At 41.4% G+C, this 22,850-nt stretch overlaps 3 protein-coding genes across 5 annotated transcripts; all 3 read right to left on the bottom strand.

Moving 5' to 3' along the window:
* Positions 1-107: 107 nt before the first annotated feature.
* tktb (transketolase b) lies at positions 108-7,951 on the bottom strand. Its single transcript, XM_063883889.1, has 14 exons — positions 7,694-7,951; positions 5,090-5,207; positions 4,887-5,000; positions 4,675-4,772; positions 3,741-3,932; positions 3,245-3,372; positions 2,969-3,165; positions 2,671-2,835; positions 2,231-2,387; positions 2,015-2,145; positions 1,841-1,924; positions 1,629-1,725; positions 1,348-1,467; positions 108-997 (listed from the first exon to the last, which is right to left on the bottom strand). The coding sequence occupies exons 1-14, from the start codon at positions 7,798-7,800 to the stop codon at positions 825-827; spliced, it is 1,881 nt and encodes a 626-aa protein (XP_063739959.1). The 5' UTR covers positions 7,801-7,951; the 3' UTR covers positions 108-824.
* Positions 7,952-8,696: 745 nt separating this feature from the next.
* lrrc23 (leucine rich repeat containing 23) lies at positions 8,697-12,646 on the bottom strand. Of its 2 annotated transcripts, none has more exons than XR_010166354.1 (8): positions 11,929-12,646; positions 10,280-10,389; positions 10,038-10,158; positions 9,805-9,946; positions 9,529-9,659; positions 9,310-9,441; positions 8,987-9,191; positions 8,697-8,892 (listed from the first exon to the last, which is right to left on the bottom strand). XR_010166354.1 is itself a non-coding variant. In XM_063890392.1 (8 exons), the coding sequence occupies exons 1-8, from the start codon at positions 12,010-12,012 to the stop codon at positions 8,863-8,865; spliced, it is 960 nt and encodes a 319-aa protein (XP_063746462.1). In that variant the 5' UTR covers positions 12,013-12,646; the 3' UTR covers positions 8,697-8,862. The 2 variants fall into 2 exon arrangements, 1 of the variants encoding a protein (XP_063746462.1); XM_063890392.1 differs by having other exon boundaries at positions 9,305-9,441.
* A 224-nt stretch (positions 12,647-12,870) lies between these two features.
* Positions 12,871-22,591, bottom strand: rbm10 (RNA binding motif protein 10). 2 transcript variants are annotated; one of them, XM_063890379.1, is made up of 23 exons: positions 22,462-22,591; positions 21,474-21,527; positions 20,854-21,382; positions 20,589-20,759; positions 20,429-20,498; positions 18,998-19,071; positions 17,996-18,082; positions 17,824-17,884; positions 17,554-17,712; positions 17,157-17,317; positions 16,964-17,061; positions 16,676-16,763; positions 16,351-16,555; positions 16,153-16,238; positions 15,984-16,065; positions 15,648-15,739; positions 15,369-15,563; positions 14,745-14,939; positions 14,518-14,574; positions 14,165-14,359; positions 13,947-13,994; positions 13,775-13,830; positions 12,871-13,612 (listed from the first exon to the last, which is right to left on the bottom strand). In XM_063890379.1, the coding sequence occupies exons 2-23, from the start codon at positions 21,488-21,490 to the stop codon at positions 13,522-13,524; spliced, it is 2,817 nt and encodes a 938-aa protein (XP_063746449.1). In that variant the 5' UTR covers positions 21,491-21,527; positions 22,462-22,591; the 3' UTR covers positions 12,871-13,521. The 2 variants fall into 2 exon arrangements, with proteins under 2 accessions (XP_063746449.1, XP_063746441.1); XM_063890371.1 differs by having other exon boundaries at positions 20,854-21,385; positions 22,462-22,580.
* Positions 22,592-22,850: the final 259 nt, after the last annotated feature.

Below are 22,850 nucleotides of genomic sequence, written 5' to 3'. Positions count from 1 at the left end.
TGGCACCATGAATATCTGTGCAGTGAGTTTTGCCCAAGTCGGTGGACACATTGCCACCCATTGAACCACTAGAGGGGCGTGAAAAAAGAAATACAAACTCAATGGCATTGGGTGAATTATTTTTTTATTCAGCACAACACAGGCTTAACGGAATGACACCAGTGACATGAAATGCCAGTAACATTGTGTGGGGCCATGAAGCCAGGAATCTTTAGACGAATGCTCAAACGGTTCAGAACTAAAATTGGTTAACAATTTCACACTGGATCTGAAAAAACTGTTCCAATACAGCTAAGCTTCAAAAGCTGTGAAAGAACACAACTACTAAACTAGTCTAGTACATTAGAGTTAAGACAAATAGTAACAGTGCTTCTTAAGAAACAAAAGGAGGCATGATTGCCAGCCGAGTGAGAAGACATGACTTATGGTTGTAAGGAATGTGAAAAAAAAAATGGTAACGCAGAACAGAAGCCAAGAAGGTTCACAATGGATCAGAACATGGGCGACTGCTTAGGTTTTTAATCCATAAAGATACAGAGTTTACAGTTTTAAGGGATGTCTGTATAGGATACAGTAAAGACACCGTTTTGTAAAGATGATACAACTAGAAAAGGAATGTTGCCAGAGCCAATGGGAGAAAAGGGTTTTAGAGGGTGCTCAAGAGGGAGTAATATTACACTACAGGCTTTGATAACACTGCACTCCTATTCCCATTTCACTGCGCTGAAGCCAAAGCTACAAAGACAGCACTTGGGTAGCTGCAAGGCGAGTCATACGTTTTGTCGTGAAGAACAGAGCAACGGGCGGGAGATATGGTGCAGTCCTTAGTTAGCAAAGGTCTTACGCACGGCGTTAGCAATGTGCTTGGCGCTGATGCCGAAGATGTCGAGCAGCTCCGTGGACTTTCCACTGCGGGGAACACCGGAAACTGCAAGCCGAGTCACAACAATGCCAGGCTCCGCACCCACAGCTGACAGAACTGCTTCCCCAAGACCACCTGGACAGAGGGAACATACCGTCACACCAAGGGATAACATGATGATGATGATCTCATAATGGACCCTGGTAGATTGAGGAAAAATGTTGCACTAATACCATCACTGATACACATCATGTCAAATTATTATAACACTCATAATGAAATGTAGCTAATGTAACTTACCTTTTGTTGTCAATGTAGATGTACAAACCGATATCACACTGGCAAACAAGAATACACTCACGTCTCCGGTCTTTATATTAAAACAGATGTTCTACTAAATTTGTTTTTACATCTCAAACTAAACAACTTTGGTAGATGACTGGTGAGTCGTGTACAAGGGCATATAGAAACAGAAATCAACCCACCCTCCTTGTAGTGGTCCTCCACAGTGATGACCTGTCCCTTTGTGGCTCTGGCACTTGCCACAATAGTAGCGGCATCCAGGGGCTTAATGGTGAATGGGTCAATCACACGGATGTTCTTCCCTATAAAGTTCATGAGCAAATCATTACTTTGTTATTCAGGGGATGCAATCACCAGCTGCTTTAGTATAATAAAGGTCTCCACTTTCCAAACATGACAGTTGTGCTTATAAATGTAAATATCAATGCCTACATATATCCACTAGAGGGCAGTGTGTGTTTACCTTCACTGGCCAGCATATCTGCAGCAGCAAGGGCCTCATGCAGAGTAACTCCAGCTCCAATCACGGTAACGCAATCACTGGCAGACTGGCGCACCACCTGGTTCAGCAGACATTTAAACGTATACATTAATGCTCTCATTCCATGGGCATTTGTGTTGCTGCAATCTATATATAATAATTAAGGTGTGTAAAACTATTTTGTTGATAATTACCTTGGCTACGCCCACTTCAAACTTCTCATCTGGAGAGTAGAGGACTGCAGTCTCTGGTCTACTGGTACGGATGAAACAGATTCCCTGAGAATTTAGAGAAATGATAAGAATGATACTCCATCAATGTTAAGTCAACATATTGGACCACATTCTACCACAAGGGGGCCTACACACCTTTGTGTTGGCTGAGAGTTCAACAGCTCTCTCTGTGGAAACTGCATCACTGGGGTAAAACACCGTGCATGTTGGGATAGCACGGAACATGGCCAAGTCCTCTAGGGCCATCTGGGAAGGGCCGTCCTCCCCTGAAGGCAGAGGAAGATCAGTCAGGTACAGGAACACTCACCCTGCACTACGCAAGTACGAATGCAGCGTCGACAGATAGCTTACCAATGGAGACTCCGCAGTGGGAGCCGACCAGGTTCACATTTGACTGGGAGATGGCTCCCATACGGATCTGGTCATAGCCTCTGGAGAAGAAGGCGGCAAACGTGCTGGCAAATGCAACCGTACGGTCACGGGTGGCACAACCAATGGCCACTCCCACCTGCAGCAGCATGTCAAGACATCAGTTAGCGTTAGCCTTCATAACGATGCATGTAAACACGTAACAAATGACACGCAGAAGTGAGAGGCTGGGATTATCATGCTAGAGAATGACAAGAAAACAGATTAGACGAGTTTGGAGCAGATTATGGGAGTGAAGAGTTAAACCTGAACTATCTTTATCCCCTTTCATAAGTTGGGAGTTAATCATGTCTCGTTTGGTCACTTGGCAACTGCAAAAATGCCATTTTAATATCTCCCGTGAAGTCTTCAATATTGTGTACCATGTTCTGCTCAGCGATGAAGCACTCAATGTAGCGGTCGGGGAAGGCCTTCTTGAAGGTTTCTGAGAAGGTGGAGTTTTTAGTGTCTCCATCCAGAGCCACCACTCTGTTGCTTGCCTCGCCCAGTTTGGCCAGTGCCAAGCCATATGCACGCCTTGTTGCCATCTGACGGAGAAGTAAGGAAATGAAGACGGATTGAAAAAAACATCATATGCGCTTCAAGTGTTTCAAAAACAATCTAGTCTGCTCACACCAACCAGCATTAAAAATAGGACAAAATCGACCAGTGATTAGGTACCTTGTCTCCCTTTTTGTATGCTGGGGGTGCAAGGAGGGAAATGGTGCTGAGGTCTGCGGGTTTCGTGTCTTCTTTTGGCAGCTCAGGGCACAGGGTCTTGTTGGGGACCTGGATCTGAGCCTGCAGGTCCTTCAGGAGGCCATCGACCATCTCCTTAGGGATGGGCTTTCCATGCCAGTTTTCAAGATCCTCAACATCTACAGCCAAGGAATGAACAAACCTTATTCCGAGGACTAAAATATTTGAGTAAAATAATTCTATGAAAGCCACGCTTACTTTTGAGTCCTTTGCCCTTGAATGTTTTGGCAACAATGCAAGTGGGTTTGTCTTTGATCTGCTGAGCCTGCCAGAAAGCTTTGCACAGCTCCTCCACATCGTGTCCATCCACAACATACGTGTTCCACCTACAAAAACAGGGCGTAGCTTTAAAAAATCACCCCAACAATTATTGACCAGGGAGGTATGAACTTTGGAACAAACATGTGAAGCGCTTATTAACTGTTGAGCAGAGATAAAAGAAATTGGGGGGAAAAAAGGCGTAGAGGCCAAAGAAAAGGGTGTCGGAAGTCTAGCAAGCAACTAAAAACACAATTAGAGATACGGAAGTTTCACAATTCATTATTAAAATAACAGCTTCCAAACTGATGGATACACTACTCAAATATAACAAAGGTTAAATGTGATAGTATATTGAGAGGCATTCTTAAATAAAAGGCTTTATATCATAATGTCTCCTATGAAATTTGATAAAAAGGGAAGGTTTGGCACTAACCCGAAGGCTTCACAGCGCTTGCGGTAGGTCTCCATGTCGTGCTTCAGGGGGGCAGCCTCGCTCTGACCCAGCCGGTTGACATCCATGATGGCCACCAGGTTGTCCAGCTTGTAGTAGGAGGCAAAGGCCATGGCCTCCCACACTGAGCCCTCTGAACACTCGCCATCTCCCATCATGCAGTATACGCGGTAACTACAACACAATGTATAAACCGGAATATGAGTGTAATTTAATAATTGTGACTGTTAACCATAACACGGAAACAACATCATAAATCAAAAAGTTAGATTACCAAGGGGAAGTAAAAGGTTAGAACATAGGGCTGCAGAAGTTTTACCCCAGTCAGAATAAAAGTGGTCTTGACTGAGTGACATTACACTTACAAGACAAACTTAAATTAGAACAAACAATCCATAACATCTTTCCACTACAGTTGAAAGTCACATTTGCATTCTGTTATCTACCAAAACCCCCCCAAACAGAGCTCCATCTTGATTATTTTCACCAATTTATTAAAATAAACTGGAGCCCTTACATTTGAACTGGAGCCCATGCAGTCTCTGGGACATAAATTATTCAGTAACATTTTTGGTAATTTGGAGTATAATACTGACGGCTTAACTGCACCTCCTGGCAGAGTGATTCAACTGGACAGGCACAACTTAAAAAGAAACCAGATACCTGCCTGCAAGTCAGGGCATCATGTATGACATTTAAAGAATTTCAGGACCGTCTAGTATCAGTATAAAGTACTAGAGAACCCCTGCACCTAGGGGATGTACGTCAAACTTAATGTAATACAAAGGTTTGGTTAGGCTTATGCTTTAGACTGACATCTGTGCAGAGATGTTTCAGATCACTATATACACCAGTTTAAAAAGCAGCATAAAAATGATTGCAAGTCGCGAAACCTTTGATGTTTGTAAATATATACCTTGATTTGTCAAAGTATTTGCCAGTGTAGGCCATCCCGCAGGCAGCCCCAAGACCCTGTCCAAGAGATCCTGTAGCCACGTCGACAAAAGCCAGTTTCTGGTGAACAGTAGAGGGAGAAAGTTATACATTATATATAAAATACACTTCTAGGCTTTATTCCATTTCCCAATTAAACATGAATACCATAAAATAACTGGATTGGGGACTTACTGGGGTGGGGTGGCCCTCCAGGTCGCAGTCGATCTTGCGCAGGTTGAGCAGATCAGACTCCTTTACGTAACCGGCCTCGGCCCAGGCAGCGTACAGGACAGGTGCAGCATGGCCCTAGAAACAGAGAGGATAGCCTTTATAGAAAATAGCGATGAAAAATATCAGTTGTTCAGACCAAGTTAAGAAGAAAATAAATAACCAACCTTTGAGAGCACAAAGCGGTCATTGCACTGGTTACGAGGGTCATCGGCTTTATAGCGCATGGTGTTGAAGAAGAGCACAGACATGAGCTCTGCTGCACTGCAGCAGGATGTGGGGTGCCTGGGGAGAGGAAAAGAAATTACTTTTAAAAAACAGATCACAATAAAAATATCATTATTTAGAATCTAAAGCCACACCGTGCACACAAACACATGCATGTGTTGCTACTTTCAGGAAACCTCACACTTGGTTTTAGTTTGAAATTAACAGTCATTTCTGAAAAGGCATTAAAAACAGATACATTTAACAAGCCATTATTTATTTACACATTTTCAAAATCCTTTGGTATTAGAACCACCCATGAAAATATAATGTTAATCTCTTAGCATTATATCAATTATATATTTTCACTCAGTGAAAAAAACAGAGAAGTACATTTGTGAAACTGTTAGTTGCAGCATCGTGGTTCAAGTATTGTAAGAGACATGTTTAGAAATCCCACATTTCTCAAAAGCATCTCTACTTCCCTATTTGGGTTAAATCACAAATGCCATTTTCTTCATGCTGGAACACTGTTATCTTAATCAAACATTCATGATGATAGTTATTAATTTCACATTAAAAAAAACCCTGTGCTCCGTTTACCCCATGTCCTTTTGTTGAGTGATAACCTGCCGAGAAATAGACTCAAGTAAATTCATAAAAGCCATGTTTAAAGTTCCATATCTATCAAATAATGAAGCACAACAGGTGCGAGTGTTGGATGTCGAAAGTGAAAAGCATCTTTTGTTAAACGAGACAACAGAATCACATCTTCAGTTTCTTCAATGTCAGGACGTTCAGGTAACACGTCTTCCATTTCTATGCAGTTGATACAAGGAAGTAACAAAAACAGGTTTACCAACAAACATTTCCTTTCTGATGGTTAAAGTTGCACAAGTAAATTATTGGAAAATTACACAACTCTGGGGTTTTCTGAAGAATGCAGTGCATATACAATGAATCCTGTCACTGATACTGCGGAGAAGTGGCCAGGTGATTGTCAGATGATACGTTTGACTTGTGTAATTGAATTAAAAATGTAAACAAATAAAATGATCCGTAATGATATAGCAAACTGAATATACAATCAGTCATAAAGCAGGTAAATGGCCTGGATATTACAAACAACTACCCCATTATGTTCCACCCAAAGCCAAATTATTAGATCTTTATTGATTGATGTGGCTTTGGGTTAATCATAAACAGCATTTGCATTCATTTATATTTGGCATTCTGTTTAAGTATTTCTTAAAATCATACCATTCCACACATTCCTACCACAAATTGAAATACAATACTTCACTAAAACATTTTTTAAAAACCCTTTTCTCAAAAATGTATTCTGTTTGAGAACATGTGTGTTTTAAGTGGACGTACAAATGTTCATGCTTCATCATTTTTTTTGTGTAGTCTTAAATTCATTCAGATCAATAAACTTTAAATCACGAGACTTTAAAACAGTCTGTTTGATTATTCATATAACGTGATGAAACAAAGGTTTTGGTCATTAAAGAACAATTGGACAAATCTGGCTTAATTTTGCATCCTGGACGCTGATTTTTTTTCTGGGATCGTAAAACAAAAACGTTTGAGTTCAAAACCTTCCTTAATTTAATTGAAATGTAATTGATAAGCATGATGGTATGGTCCATGTGACAGCCAGCTAATTTGTTTCAACTGAGAGGCATCCACAACGCATTATGTTAATGACAGGCAGGTTTGATGCCTTGTGAAAGAGTAGATTGCAGTTTTCATATTCTGGGTGTATAATAGGATGAACACAGACTAATATGGGGCAAAGGGCAGCCTTAATTATGTCAGCTTTAGTTACACCCATGCCAATAAGGAAACCATGTAAACTGTTACCGCATGCAGCTTACCAGGTTCACTCCATAGTGACAATGGGAGGAGGACTGCAAAAGCTTCTGCGGATTCAGGTCACAACTACAGATGACTTGTGCGTCTATCATACTTGACAGATTCCCCTGAAAGCAGTTGCAACTATTGTGCGTTTAAGGCATTTCTCTTGGATTTTAGCACGCAGCTGATACTTTAAATTAAAGTGTGAAGCTGACCACGAGATTCACCCTGCAGGATCATGTGGTTTCTTGTTAGCTAGAAGCAGGCTGGTGCTATAACGACACATTTGATCTAGCAACCTTGCTACTATCATTACAGAGTTATAAGAGAGCATGAGTGATCAACTCGATAGCACTGAATAAATACAACTGTATCCAACCCAACTATCGATACAGACGCTGCCGTTTGGTTTCATTTTTGGCACAAATTGTTAGCTTTTGCTAGCCTAAACATTGAAAATAGCCCTAGGCAAATTTAGCTTAAAAGGAGCTTAACATGTTAATGAAACAGTTAGCATAAGTACTTGCTAGCTTTCTGCTGTCGCCGCACTTTGCACGGTCTGCTCCGCGTGAAGATAATCTCCAGCACGTGTAACCAGCCCCGAAGGTAAAGTGAGCCTATAGTAACGCTACAAAAACAGAATACTTTCCTCATGTGTCAAATAATATTACTAAAACAGGTCTCCGTAAGTTTGAATGACTTACCCAGAGTTGGAGGCGCATGTAGCCTTGATGGAATTGATCCTGAGCTTGTTAGCGACATCTTTCAGCCCCTGCAGGGTTTTCTCGTCGGGTTTGTGGTAGCTAGTCATGGTTGCTGGATTGTTTCTTGAGAAGAGCACTTGAAAATTAAAGTTTATATTTTTTTAATCACACAGGTGCTTGCCAGGTCGTAGGTTCAAAGCTGCGCCACGCCGCTGCTAGCTGCCCAAGTACAACCGAGGAGGAGGAGGGAAGAGCGGACGGGACTTATGTCTCCTCTCACAGACCCGCCCACCTAACCCAGTCATTGGAGGAACAGTATGGGTCTAGTTGCGCATGAGACGGTTCTTTCAGGAGTCATTTCAGCCCATTAAAGTTACACACATGTGGTGACAGTTTATAATTTGGTTTTCAATGAGCACAGCACTGTTGACGTGAAACACGTGTATTAATACAGATAGACATAATGTAAAGGACACTTGAGCAGTGATGGATTTGTTTCTGAAATTATGATAAATACAACGACTGAAATTGCATCCACTTTGAAGACGTAATCAAATGGACAATCCTTTCAAAGAGGGGACTTCCTGGTTACGGCAACAGCATAATGTTTCGGAGTGGCAACATTAACTTTTTTAGAAAGATTGTATTATCTGAAACAATGTGTGTGCTATGTACTTTAAGAAGAGCATATCTCAGTGTGTAAGACTATATAAACATAAGAAAGGATTTCCACACATATCCATTGAATGTCGCTGTCTCTTTAACGCTGCAGTTGGATGGCTGCCAGCAGGAATATGGCGGTGGATTTTGCCCTCTCATCCTTACTCAGGGAAACATAGGAGAGTATGGATAGCAGCACAAGGTTCAAATACACTCTTTTTCATTTTGCCTTGTCCCTGTAACTGTGTAACTTCAGCTTGTCTGCATTTGCTCACTTTATGTCAATAAACACAACAGAAATAGACTTTTTCAAATGTTTTTAATTCAAAAATGAATAGGCTAGGTAATATCATTAGAACATGACAAAAGCATACATAATGTAGTCTCCACGTGTACAGATACAAATACAAGACACTCAAAATGTACAGTATACTACAATACATTTGAACACACCCACCTACAAACACTAACCCAGTGTTTTCAAGGTAAAACACTTCCTCATAGCAAACTTATGGCTCAAACATTTCCTCTTCCAGTTCCTGAAATGAAGTACATACAGTAAGAAAAAACAGTTAAAAGGAAATGTATGCCTGGCCATGCCACATAGAGAAATAAGGTGTTTCTTAGCTTTACCTTGATTCTCTCCTGGGCCTCAGACATCTCCTCGGGGGAGACAGGATCTTTGTCAAGTCGCTCCAGCAGTGGCAGGAGAATCAGTACACTCAATCTGTACTCTGTCATTTCCACCAGAGGATTATCAGTAAGGACCAAAGCTCGCAGAGTTTTGGACACAAGTGCGAGGCTTTTCAGGGCATTCTCTTCTAATATTGCATTGCCTCTAAGGGAGAGAGACGGAAGCATTTAGGATAAATAATCTGGGATATATACATTTGTTTGGTGTTTTACTGCCTTGATGACAGTCTACAGTATGTTGTTCACATGTGTACCTACCTTACATTGAGGTATTGGAGACACTTCATGTTGGGACTGAGGCCATCCAGAGTATCTAGCTGGTTGTCTCGAAGGTGAAGTATGGTGAGGCGCTCTAACCTCTCTAAACCCTCCAGATGCTTGATAACATTTTGGGCCTGAATGTAGAGCAAGAATAGTTACAGACAGTTAGCTGACTGAGATTGGTGTTAATGGCTCAACCTCATCAAATGTGTTTTTATTACCAGATATAATTGCCGCAGGTTGGGAAGGTTAATGCCATCAGTGGTATCTAACTGGTTTCCCCTCAGCTCCAAAGTTACCAAGTTGGTAAAACAGCCACTCTGAAGACCATTCACTCTCTGAATGCCATTACCTGCCAGAGGGGTAACAAAATGTCAGGATATCTGTTTTATGTCATGCAGATGGTAAGAGTTTGTTGTGTAAATAGACTGAATAAAAGCACACCAGGTAGTGTTATAGAAACATCTCATATTCTGACATAAAACAAACAGACCAACCTGTAAGATTGAGGCTTTCCAAGGCAGGACCAACCAGGCCATCCAGTTCAGTTATTCGGTTCCCTGCCATACTCAGCCACTGCAGGTAGGTCATCTGAGCAAAAGGTTGCCCTTTGAAGCTTGCAACAGCATTATTGTCAACCTATAGAAAAAGGTGAAATAAAGATTTTCTATAAATTTGAATGAATAGTACAACAGGCCACCCACTCTGAATAAAGTAGATGAGTCCTTGCCTTCAGCCAGAGAAGCTGGGTCAAAGATGCCAGATGAGAAAGATCAGTCAGCTGGTTGTTGGATACATCCACAAAACGTAGGTGGATAAAAGTTTTGATTGAAGCAATGTCACTCAGTCCTCTGAGGAGTGACACAAAATGCAATAAAATCAAAAACATAGCCACAAATTTTCAATGATAACCTGAATTTGTAATACCAGTCAATAACCCATTTAGCTCTGTGTGTATTTTTGCTCTCTTACTTGTCTGTTAGGTCCACTTTGACGAATGCATGTCCAAGTCCATTTCCTGTTCGGCAAAGCAATGAGAGCCCCTCACTTATGGTTTCTTTTGTCAAAGGGCAAAGCTGTACCTGTGAGAGGAAAGACAGCACAGGATTATACTTCAAAATTGATGTGGTGGAACTAATTTACAGTGGATCAAATGTACCACAGAACCCCATCAATATTTGTGTATTGGGTTCAGCCCAGACACAAGCTCCTCCTACATGACCGAGCTTCAGAGAACCACATGAAATATTTTATCCATAAATAGAGCCTACCATGTAGACATTCCTGTGTTTTATAAATAATGCTGTAACAAATTATATAACTACTTAAGTTATGCTTAAATTATGCATGACTCATTAGAATTTCATGGCAGGCTTTTTGATGGATTCACGTTGCTCAACAAATTCACGAATTCAAGTCACTGTGACTTTGTGTTTAGTTAACGCTTAACATATCCCTAAATAATGAATGCTACTTCATAATTATTGCATACACTAATTGATATGGTACAGTAGTACCATGTTACTGCTCAGCCTCTCCGAAAGCAGAATAATAACTATTCTCATAGAAATATGAAGCTTTTTTCCCCAAATAGCTTTTAGTTGCCAAATTTACAATATAGGGGTTGGAAGATTGAGTCTGTTCAATAGTATATTAGTTTTTGTTTAAAGTGGAGTAAGCATTGTAAAGAATGAATCGCTACAACCAAATGTGTAATTGTGATATTGGACAATATAAATACAATTTTATTGAACCAATATTATCTACAGGAGCCAATTATTCCGTTAGAGGAGCGTGGACAGGATAGCAATAATAGCTTGAAAAATAGGTTCTGCTTTGCTTTCACAAAAGTAAATGCATTGGTCAGAAATTACTTTGTTCATGCTGTCATGCATTAGCTAAGCATTACACTACTTAGGCCAACGTGCTATTTATCTTATTTTAAAGCATTTATTTGGAGGAATGATTAGATAACATCCATTCATTTTGTGCTGTGGGCACTCACACTCCTAAATCAATGTAATGCATGCTGTGACATGATGGCCAGTTCTGAGACTTGAATAAAGGGGTAGGGGGATTAAGCCTTGGATTTTTTAAAGGAAGTAGCTCGGTGATGGGATGATACAGCATACCGAATCTATCGTATAAACCAACATTCTAGTAATGTTAAGCTGTCTTGTAATCAGAGTTGGAAGAAGTACTCAGATCTTGTAGTAATTTTAATTGCTTTATGTACTGCTGGGTAGCCTGAGCATTTAATCCAGGTTTAACTAAAGTATCATTTAAGTGTTGATCATATGTTTTAGCTTTAATCCATATCTGCAAAGTAATTACAAAAACGTCATAGACGTAGTGGAATAAAGATTCACAATTTACCTCGAAATTGCAGTGGGGTAGAAGTACACAGTAGCATAGAATGGGAATGCTCATGTAAAGTACACTTTTCTAAAAAATGTACTTAATTACAGTACTTTGAATGTACTTCACACCACTGCTTGTAACAATAAATAATGACTAACCGCACGAAACGAACTGAAATCCAACTTCCAGGAAAACTTTCTGCAAAACTCGTTAATCGCGTGAATCTACATTTATTCTGTTATCGCTCAGGTCACGATTACCTTCTCGTCTTCTCCGGCTCCTTGGTGCGTTTCTTCCTCTCCATCTCCATCTGAAAGGACTGCATCTTCATCTGCTTCAGACATCCTTGCAAATGTATCTTGTTTTTTTAACAATATGTAACGTGTCAGTGCAGCTGATCGGTTGCTAGATAACAGGCGTTTAACTAAGTCCAACTGCACTGAGTTTAGACAATGAACAACTGACGGCTTGAGCTAAACTAGTGGACCTACTATATTTGAGAAAGTTAAAATAGCTAAACCGTTAAATTGAGGTTAGCTTCGTAACTAAATAAAAAGTAGGTTAGCTGGTGTTACTTTGATAAAGCTAACTACAGCGACGAAGTATCGCGTCTGTTGCTGTTGCCATGGTGACTCAACACCCAAAAGCAATGGTGGGTTAATGAGTAAAAAAAGTATCAGAGGGTATGAGTAGCTACTCTGTTATAAGTAAAAGTCCTGCATTCAAACTGTTACTCAAGTAAAAGTATAATAATAAGCATCTAAATATACTTAAATTACCAAAGGTAAAACTCCAGGTGTAACTAAGTCTTATTTAAGTGGTGTTTATATTTCAAATCATTAATGCAAATCTGCAAACTAACTAAAGGTATTCAATAAACCTTCTGAATCATAGTTGACTATAAGTACAAAATAGCAAAACAAATTAAATATTCAAGTACAATTACCTCAAAATTGTACTTAAGTTAAGTGCTTGAGTAAATCTACTTAGTTACTTTACACCACTGGTTAAAGAATAATGTAATAGGAAAACCATATCAGGAACACACACATTGGGCTGCGAAACAATTGCTGCATGTCAAATGTTGCATGGTATTCCTCTTTTTCTAAACCACCGATTTGCAAAAACAGAGCTTGGGAAATGTCAGGTTAAAATGTCAAACATCAGCGACTGACTTGCCCACACAAGACATCAATCATCGCTACAAATAGAAACGTGTTATTGTGAATTATTTTACAGGAGCTTGATAAAACAGTCACAATATTGAACAAATAAAGAAATACAGAACAGCTTTCTCCAGAAATAAGGATCTATTACACTGTGAATTAATATCTACACACATTTCCTCTACACACTTTGTTTTTAGTGTGACAATGTCCAGTTCACGAGGCCACAGTCTCTTGTAGAATGTATACACAGTTCTTGCCTAGATCAGTCATTCACTGAATGACAAGGCATTTAGCATTAAATAAAAAAATCTATGGTGCATAGACAGTAATATTAGAAAATCCTATTCGCTGCCATTAGATCTATACTGATCTTTCACTTTCCAACAGGAAATGTTCCCCAACAACATAAAACGTCATCATCGCACACAAGCTTTAAAGCAAGTGAGAACTAAAAACTGCATCATTCAGGAAGAAAGCAAAAAAGTGCATTCTGTGCAATATCCTGACATACACTGCTACAGGATCAGTTCACGAGAGTATTACCACAGTTGAGGTAGTGGTAATTAAACCAATATTAGAAGCTTTATCTATAGATATCTAGATGATGTTAATGGTGAAGTGTTGCGTGCTAGGTTTTGTCCTTGTCCCGCCTGGGTCAGGAAATTGAAATTTCAGGGTTAGGGCTCAGTCCACTTGCATGTTTCGCAGTAGAAGCCCTTTTTTCACTCCTCCCTGCAGCATCCTGGCACCAAGACTGGTGCCTGTGATCCCATCACTAAAGAGAGAAGAGAATAAAGTAATTTATAAGTGCACCCACACAAATCTGTAATAAATGTGCAGACACAGTATGGAGTAAGCAACAGGCCTTGCAATATTATAAAGTATAGAACTATTGCACACATAATATCATACTGCTTGGTACTTCACTTTTGCTTACATGGGGTTGAACTTCCTCCTCTTAGGATCAGGAAGCTCCGGTCCATCGGCAAGTCTCTGCAGGCAATATAAAAAAGACGATGAAATCAATACCAACTGCACACATGTAGTAACAAACAGGATAACTGTATGTTATGTTGTCCCACTCCTGTAGTTCCTGTGGCTCGACCAACCTCTTTTCCTGCAGAATCCTGCTGGACCCTTCTCTGCTCCAAGTTTTGCTGAGGGCACACAGATAAACAGGTTAAATAAATGTGTAGTTTATTAGAAACACTTTAAATAACAAACAAAAATAAGAATATATGAGACAACATTTTTTAAAGTGAGTGAACACATATTCCTAAATCATCATTTATGCAATCTTTGCTATTGTGTTAACCTAGCTTCAAACCTTGTGTAGCTCAGAGAGCTGTTGGTGCCTGATGAGGGCCTCCTTGCTGGGAAACTGCCTCCTACACAGCAGACATGCCAGTTTAACCCAGTCGGTCATTCTCCCTTCCTTCTCATCTTTGTCCCCTCCTTCTTCGTCGCTGTCAGTTTCTCCGCTGTAGGCTGGGACCAGACCCTGCTGCTGAGGAGGGGAACGCTACAGAAGAAGGATGCAAGCTCAATAACTGAATAGACACAGATGTACTGATAGAAACCTATGCTTGGAAGAAAAAAAAAAAAACTTTTCAAGCATCCTATGGAAAAGCTGAAAAAGGACAAACACAGGCTAAATACAATTACTGTACATGTCCTTACTTCAGTACTCTGTCGGATCTGATCCAGAAAGATCTGAGGCCTTTCAGAAAGTGCACCCTGCATGACAGAGAGAGAATGATTAGCAGGTCAGTTAATAAGACTGTGCAAACGTTATCTTATTACTAAGCCAGAGTCCTCTGCTTGATGCACAATCTCCTCACTCACTATGATACCCTGTTGCCCAGGTGGTTGCAGTGTGTTGTGCGTCATTAAAAAGGGTCATGTACCTTTTTCTCCAGAACAGCATAGCCTGCATCAGCACTGGCAGATTCTCTGCGGTCATCTAGGCGACTGTGGCCAGGAGCCCGAGTGTAACCAGGGGGGAGCGCTGTGGTGCCGACGGCAGGGGAGGAGGACACAGAGCGCATATTCTCCTTGTGTCTGTTGAGACTCTTAGCCCAACGCTCCATATCTTTGGCAATCTGTTAATATGAAATCGAGAAATGCAAGTTAGCGATGTAAACGGACTGACCAGAGGAAGATTTCAAATATGAAAGCCGACACATCAGGGGGGTTCAATAAATACATAACAACCTAACTCGGTAGCCCTTGAATAGATACTACCTTGTTAAGCGTAACATTTGGTGAATTTGGCCATATACAGTAGAATAGTGTAGTTGATTTTGAATTTAACTCTTTCGTATTGTTAGATTATTGTTTCTTTTACCCACCAGCAGATGTGTTTCTCCCTTTCACTTCCATATTGAAAGTTAACAGATGTTTATATTTTTGTTTACAGATTTCTAATTCATTTCTAAAACAAGGTGGAGTTTCACATTAAAATCTAACGGTTTATTTGTTTTATGTTCACATCTGTCAGTATGCGAGCCAGTATCCAGTGTGTGGAGTACCTGTTGAGCGGTTTTATTCTTGGGTTTGTCTTTCTTCTCCTTGCTGCCAGGGGTACCAAACGGTGAGTCTGAAGGGGCTGCGCCAAGGCTGGTGGGAGCACCTTCTGAGTTTGACTGGCCGTCAGCAGCAGGAATGTAGGTGTGCTTCTCTCCATCCCAGTACATGTACTGCTGAGTGTGAGGGTTGTAGTAGTACTGTAACGGACAGTGATACATTCAGAAAAGTCTTTCAGAGTGCTGGATGGACATTTAGACTGCACTACATTCACAACTCTTTACCTGGGAGTTGGGGTCATAGTAGAGGCCTGTGAGTGGGTCGTAATAGTAGCCAGAGCTTTCATCATAGTGATATGTGGACACATCTGGCACAGCTGCAGTCAAGTACAAAGGACACATCAGGGTGAGATTTCACATTTTAAAACCTTTGATGATCTTAAAAAGTAAGCTTGACTGTTATCAGCATCATCATCAGGATTAATATACATTCAGATAAACACCAAAATAGCCTCTAACAGTTCCCCATCAAAAACTAATGTGTTCACAAAGGTTCCTCTATTTACAGTTATAATTGAAGATGTTTATTCATTGCTTTTTCTTTCTTCTCAAATGCCTTACGGTATTGCTGGAGCTCGTGATCAGTGCCTGGTGTAGCAGGTTGGCTGGGAGCAGCTGGTTGAGGTTTCCCTACTATCTCAACCTGAGGAGAGACCGCTATTTAAAACAAGAAAGTAATGGCATGAAATAAGGCACGAGGCAAGAAGAAAAGCAAACCGTGTAATTGTACCTGTGTGACTGGTGTAGTGCTAGCTGTGGTGATGAGAGCACTCTGTGTGTGCTGCACCGCTACAGATCCAGAGGTCACTGCCCCAGCTGTAGACATAAACAGGGGGACTCGGTTAACTCAAGTTCAATTCCAATGTATACAGCTATATAAAACCATACAGGAAATAGGCTTTGTGTATTTAACATGTGCAATACCAACCTGGACCTGCTCCTCCTGTGTATGCCCCCATCAGGGCTGTTCCTGCACCGGGTAAAGCAGAAGCCCTGGCATCTCCCTGAGCCTTGAAATGTGTGCCATCGAGCCCAGAGTACTCTACTCCTTCCTGACTGTACGTCACTGCTGCCCCCTGCTGATACACTGCTGTATCTGTCGTCTGGCCTCCAACCGATCCATTCTGAGCAGTCTGAGAATGGATAAGATACTTATAACCAAACATAGGAATACAATAATAAATACAATTCATAAATAACAACGTGTTACATCTCATGTTTTCCTTTATGTAATTATAAATTACTCATGTTACCTGCGTGACTGCCCACTGAGCAGCAGCTATAGCCGTGCTAGCTACAGTAGCAGCACTCACTCTGCTGCCATCCGTCAGGAACACATCACTGCCGTAGAAAAAACAACAATGAAAAATGTATCCATGTTACTAGGCTACTACTTCTACATCACCTTTATTCAAATGACACTTTTGAGTTTACATTTGGTGTGGTAATAGCTGCCACACATTATTATTGTTTCTGCGTTGGCAGTAATGTGCAAGGCTCTTGTGGTTTGAATGCATCAAGGTTTGGGTTGGCCTGTTTACCGTTTGGAGCCTTTGGCAAACTCCACCACGATTGCCTTCCCATCAATAGAGAGAGCTGGCTGGAGAGCCTGCAAGATCTGGAGCAGCTGAGATGCCTCCTGTTGATACATAACACAGAAACATTGTGAGCTAATTTGTTATTTAAAAATCAACAGTACAGAAGAATGAATACATGTTTTGTCAATTTTCTCACCACTATGGTAGAGAGCTGTAGAAAGGCAAAGCCCCGGTTGAGATGGGTGTGCTTGTCCTTGATTAGGCGAACGTTGGAAGGGGAGAGAGTGGCAAATGGAGCCAAAGCAGATAAAATGGTTTCCACTGAAGTATGCGGGCCAAGGTTTCTTAGTATCAGAGCTGTGGTAGGAGAGGATGAGAGAATAATGTATTTATTAAGACAGGAAAATGCTATTATAAGTCAGTATAGATATTATACTTTGTTTTTTCACAAGTACAAATGAATCAATCCATTCATGGACAAATATATTATATTATAATATTTATGACATAATACAAAGACTACAAAAAGGATTGTCTTTCTGAATAGAAGAACAGATTGCCTTCATGGGAAGAATATTAAGGGATGGACTTACTGTCATTGGCAACGTCCGCCTGCTGTGCGGCCTGTCCTGGGCTGACAGTAGGGCCAGAGGAGTGGTACGGAGCCGGCAGGGGCAGCAAGCCTTGGGCCCCCTCCTTTTGAAGCCCAACAGACAAATCCCTCTGCAACTGAGGCAACTTCAGCTCAGCCTCTGGACAAATACAAGACATTACTCATGTTCAATTATAGGATGTATGAGCGCTTGTGTTATTGTTAAAGGGAATCTAGATGGGATATTTACAGTAGTTTGGTTTTACTATACCTGATTTTGGCACGCTGCATTTGAAGCACTTCTCTCTCCTTTTAAAGTTTTGCACACCACACTGAAATGACATAACTAAATGTTAAAACAATAAGCGAACACATTGACTGATGTATATGCAAGCATGTCCCAAAAAAATGTACTTCCATTTGCCACACAATGCAGAGACAACCTTGTTGCAGAGCCAGTCCTCGTTGGCACGCGGTTTTGGGTCGCTGTAGTGCATCGACACTCTTTGTCCCAGAATCGACAACACTGCCTGAAAGAAAAAGAAAGAGAGGGGGGGGGAACAAAGAATGATTATCAGTGATAATTAGGCCACACATGCCAGAGAAAGGCCTCATCTCACAAGAGATGAGATAGAATGAAAGGGACGAGAGGGAGAGGGGGACAAAGAGAGAGACAGAGAGAAGAACTGAGGCTGAAAGAAAGAGGACACCAGAGAATTGCAACCTTCAGCTTTAGGAAATTGGGACGGACTGAGATGGTGTATGTGTAGTGTGTGTGCATGGGTGTCCATTTTTAAGGACACAATGTGTATTGTTCAATTGTGTCATCCCTCCCCCCTTAAGGGGAAACCTTTTCACAGTTTTCCACACATCCTATCCCACTGTCGCCACCTCCATACCCCATAAAGACAATAGCTCCACACTAAAGATGTAGTCATAGTAGATGACCCAGATATGAAAGGTTCAAAAACAAGAAAAGGAAGTTCTATATTGGTTCTGGTTTCAACATACAACAGACCATATGAGAAATAAAGTTCCTACTGCTACTCTGTCACAGAGGTGCGACTGCAGACTGGAGAGAGAGTGAGATCAGTCAGTGAGGAAAGAGTGGGACCCTATAATAGAGGAGCTTATGTAGGAAAATAATGAGCAAATGTGCCTGGCAGACTAGTCATAATATATGTGTGTTTTGCATAGACGACCGAATGATGTAACATAAATGAGTCTGTTTGTGGAATACTGTATATAAAGAAAAAAAAGATGATGTTTCCCATTAAATACAAAGACCTACCTACCTACCTCAGGGACAAAAAATATTTCTCCACTGATTCTACACTGGAATGCATCGTGTGCACCTGACATGATCTTGTCCTGATGATAACCCATGTCCCATAACGAGTGCATTTGTATACATGTGTATGTGTGTCTGTGTAGAGGAGAGTGACCTGGTTGGTCTCCATCCAGCGCGTGGCCTCCTGTATGACATTAAACTCGACGAAGGCGAATCCTCGGCTCTGACCTGGACACCGCCCAGCGCCATGGTAACCGAACAACAACAACAACAACATAACAACAACGCAGTGAGGGGTTAGTGCTTTATGTCCAGAGGAGAGAGAGACCCTGTATCAGCACTAATAAAATAAATCATTGCTTCCTCTCTCCCTTGGAAATAACACACCTGACAGCCAGTTGGAGAGCTGCTGTCAAATTCTCTACAAGGGTGGGAGGACGCAATGTCAGGTCTCTCAACAGGGTCAAGAAAAGAGGGAGAGAGAGGGAGAATCCTACCCACTCATCTCATCAGTTCCAGTCTGAGCTCTTTGGCTTTGAATGATGAAGCACCCAGGCACCAACACAACACATCCCACACAGACAAACACACACAGACATGCTCATCTCTGCTAGTCTGAGATTCATAATCTAATTCAGAACACATTATACAAAATAATGTAGAGGTATGTCATTTTACAGCACTCTATATGGTATAATAATGCAGGGCAATCACTTATAATTTAAACATTTAAAACTGAGAGTGATTTATCCTTAAAACAGACATAGATGCAGGGGTGAGAGAGAAAGAGCAGTGCGGGGGACTGTAAGTGTGCCAGAGTCAGAGAGGCACCCACTTACAGGCAACCAGTGCGTTAGCAAAGGGGGAGGCCAGTGAGACAATGACCTTAATGGAAAACCTTTAGAAAAAGACAAGCTTTTCTGAGTGGTATGGATGACGCTCAGTAGCGGAGAGGAAGCTGCAAAACGTACATTCCCACATTCACACTTTCATAATTAGCTCCAATGACAATCACCATCATATGCATTCTTCTTCCTCTTCTTCATTCTGCTGCTCATTTCTCATTGTGTTAGTTTGTCAACTCAAGACACATCACACATTAGGTTGAATAAGGCTGAATCATGAAATGGTGAAGACAATCAGAGAGCCAAGGCAAAAAGGAAAATGAATGCAATGGAGTAAAGATCTATTATATATGGCATGCATTGTTGTCTGAAAAACAAATGTTGATGGGAGTCGTCCGTCAAAGCATGCATGGATGTTTTGTTGCCCTGCGAGCGCTAGCCAGAATTCAAGACACCAGCAGACCAAAGAAATCAGGGCAGGAATCACAGCAAAAGCCTGTATATAAGTATATAAATATGCATTCTTTGCTACTTATCTCACTGTCACAGTATGAAAAAAAGACAGTGAGGGTAAGAGAAGAGGAAAAGGAAAGGGACGGCACTTATTAATAAGAAAAAAAACACTGAGCAGAGGAGAAGCACCTGAGAGAGCGATGAAGTGAAACACACTCCATTAGTGTGACACAAAGGGGGAGTTCTTTTTTTTTTTTAAACATTCAGGGCAATGGACAAGTTCTCACCTGAGGATTTGTTTCTCATGAGGCGAACCTCTCTTGGCTGGATCCCCTGCTCCTGAAGTTGTGCCCGTATCTATGGACACAGGGACATTAGTGACTTTAAGGCCAAATAAAACCTGTCCAAAGCTTTATAAGACTGCTTGCGCTGGAGACATACACCTACCTCATTGGCGGTGGCATTGGGTGGCAGCATGCGAAGCATTATGATGTTGCTTGGCCTCTGGTTGTGGTCTAGATCTGCACGGTAGTCCTGGTCCCTCTGATCCATCTCCTCAAGGGACAAGTCAGGACATGCACTCCCACAACTCAGCTCCTCTGCCCCCAGCACAAAAGCCTGCATAGAACAGTCACAAATGTGTAACCAACGTCAAAACTAAATAACATTGTAGCAGTTCTATGTTGTTGTTGAAGGACTTGTTAGGGCTTACCCTCCTCTTCACCGCTGCACGAGAGAACCTATCCTCCTCCCTCTGTCTCACTGTATTATATTCCATCTGTTCTGGATGCGCACCACCACCATGCCCCCAGTTGCCCTCCCTGCCCCCTGAGCGAGAGGCACTGTTATCAGGGAAACCTCTTCCGCCTTTTCCCCGACCTCTTTCCTGCGGGCCAGTCAAAATCTGCTCAAACTCCCGCCTGGAGCCATCATCCTCTCTCTGAAGCATGGGAAGGGCTGGATCAGACTGAGAGCACGGGGGCCACAGGAGCCCTTTCCCCTCCCTCCCAATGTCCCCTCGCCCATCTCCCCTCGGGTGAAACCCCGGGTGGTCTTGGATGTGACCTGATGAGAAGTCACCCATTGACGGTTCTTCGTGGCCGTACAGTCCGTCCCCCTCTGCTCTGACATCATATCCTGCCTCCTCGTCCTCTTGACCATAGCCTCGGTAATCCATATCACGAAAATTATGATCGTTGTGGGTGTTGCCATAGCGACCAGTGCGATCACCTCGCCCACCCCTGCTGACCATGAAAAACATGGTGTGAGAAAGCATGGCAGGACATATGACCTTGTTAGGGTAGAGAGGCACAACAAGGAAGTTGAACTCACCTCCGCTCATAGTCCATGCTGATCCCCTGACTGCTCCTGGTCTCTGCCCTTTTTCTGTTTGATTATAGGATTGGAAACCATGGAAACGCGTCAGCAATTTACTCTTTTGAATGAGAATCAATAATATGGAGAATCATAACTTTGCTGAGTGACTGTCTTTTAGAAACAAAGTTCAAAATGAATAGCTCAAGTTTCTTAATTGTTATATCCACAGCAGTAACAGTGAAGCAGTCATTGGCAATGACAATCTTGGACTCCCTCCAATAATGCTCTTTAAATATGTTTTAAAAAAAGATTAGGTCACGCATGTAAACCTAAATAAGACATAACATATTGCAAGCTTAAATATAGGTCTAAAATATAGACATACAAAATACTAAAACAAATGCGTGGTAGAAAGTATTGCAAAGGAATGTTGAATGGAAAAAATTAATGTGGATGTAATTCAAATATAGATATGCACACAGGTGTAAACAGTTTGCAAAACAGTAAGTAAAGTAGAGAACATAAAAGATAAAGTAACAGTATTGTGTTTAAGTGGTATTTAACTACTTTAAAGAACACAATAATTCACAAGCAGGGGCCTCCTGTGCTGCGCATTGTAACGTCAGTGATGTGCAAGCTGTGCGTTCACCAGAGGCAGGCAGCATCATTTTTAGGTCTTTCTCCAGGCAGCTGCGTTTTTTCAAAGACTGCAGACTCTAACTTTAACTCACATCACTGCTTTACAAAGTACTTGGCAAAACCCATAAATATACAAACAAATGCACGAGCCTGCATCACTCATAAAGAAGTGTGCGCAATGCACATGCCCAACCTTACTACCCAAAAAGGAGTATTTAACAATGACGTGTGGCGGTCATGCAAGCTAACTATTTTAGCCTGACGTTGGCTAGCTGGTGCAAGCAGAGACGCTGCAGCCAAAAAAACGTGTCATACGTAGTAAACGCAACCACCGCAGTTTTATTTGAAATAGGGAAAAACTTACCAGTGTCACATGTAACTAACGATAGTTGTTTAAAAATGTCACGTCGAATCTCAGGTGAGAAGAGTGTTTTATTTCTCACTGAACCAAGTGTAAAATGGCCACAGCGAGATAACATTCGAGAGGGGGCGGGTACCAATACCTGACTCTTGTGTGTGATTGGTTCTTGGAGAGTGAAAACATTAATGTTAACGATGATTGGACGATGCAGCCAGGCCAACCCCAAACTAGTAGCCTTCCACACTACATGGTATTATTAGATGCGTTTGTTTTAAATCTGAATCTGTAGTCCTTAATTCATCCCGCTGCGGTGAAATGTCTAAAATACTTTATATATTATTGATAATCAGACGTGTAAATACATATTAAATCATAGAATCAGTTATTTTTGA

The sequence above is a fragment of the Eleginops maclovinus genome, chromosome 1, assembly GCF_036324505.1.
Source record: "Eleginops maclovinus isolate JMC-PN-2008 ecotype Puerto Natales chromosome 1, JC_Emac_rtc_rv5, whole genome shotgun sequence".
Taxonomy (NCBI): Eukaryota; Metazoa; Chordata; class Actinopteri; order Perciformes; family Eleginopidae; genus Eleginops; species Eleginops maclovinus.
This window is presented reverse-complemented; position numbering and strand designations above follow the sequence as displayed.

Bases quoted from the DNA above. Each gene is read 5' to 3' on its own strand.
- rbm10 (XM_063890371.1), bottom strand. The intron at 20,760-20,853 runs GTAAGCCCTAAC...TGTTCTATGCAG, and splicing joins GTGCAGCGGTGAAGAGGAGG to GCTTTTGTGCTGGGGGCAGA. The intron at 14,360-14,517 runs GTAAGGACATGT...CTTCTTCTGTAG, and splicing joins AGATCCGACAGAGTACTGAA to CGTTCCCCTCCTCAGCAGCA.
- lrrc23 (XM_063890392.1), bottom strand. From the start codon at position 12,012: ATGTCTGAAGCAGATGAAGATGCAGTCCTTTCAGATGGAGATGGAGAG. The intron at 10,159-10,279 runs GTAAGAGAGCAA...GTCACTCCTCAG, and splicing joins AAAGTGGACCTAACAGACAA to AGGACTGAGTGACATTGCTT. The intron at 9,442-9,528 runs GTAATAAAAACA...CTCTACATTCAG, and splicing joins ACCTGCGGCAATTATATCTG to GCCCAAAATGTTATCAAGCA.
- tktb (XM_063883889.1), bottom strand. From the start codon at position 7,800: ATGACTAGCTACCACAAACCCGACGAGAAAACCCTGCAGGGGCTGAAA. The intron at 3,166-3,244 runs GTAAGCGTGGCT...CCTTGGCTGTAG, and splicing joins CAAGGGCAAAGGACTCAAAA to ATGTTGAGGATCTTGAAAAC. The intron at 2,836-2,968 runs GTACCTAATCAC...CTTCTCCGTCAG, and splicing joins CATACAAAAAGGGAGACAAG to ATGGCAACAAGGCGTGCATA.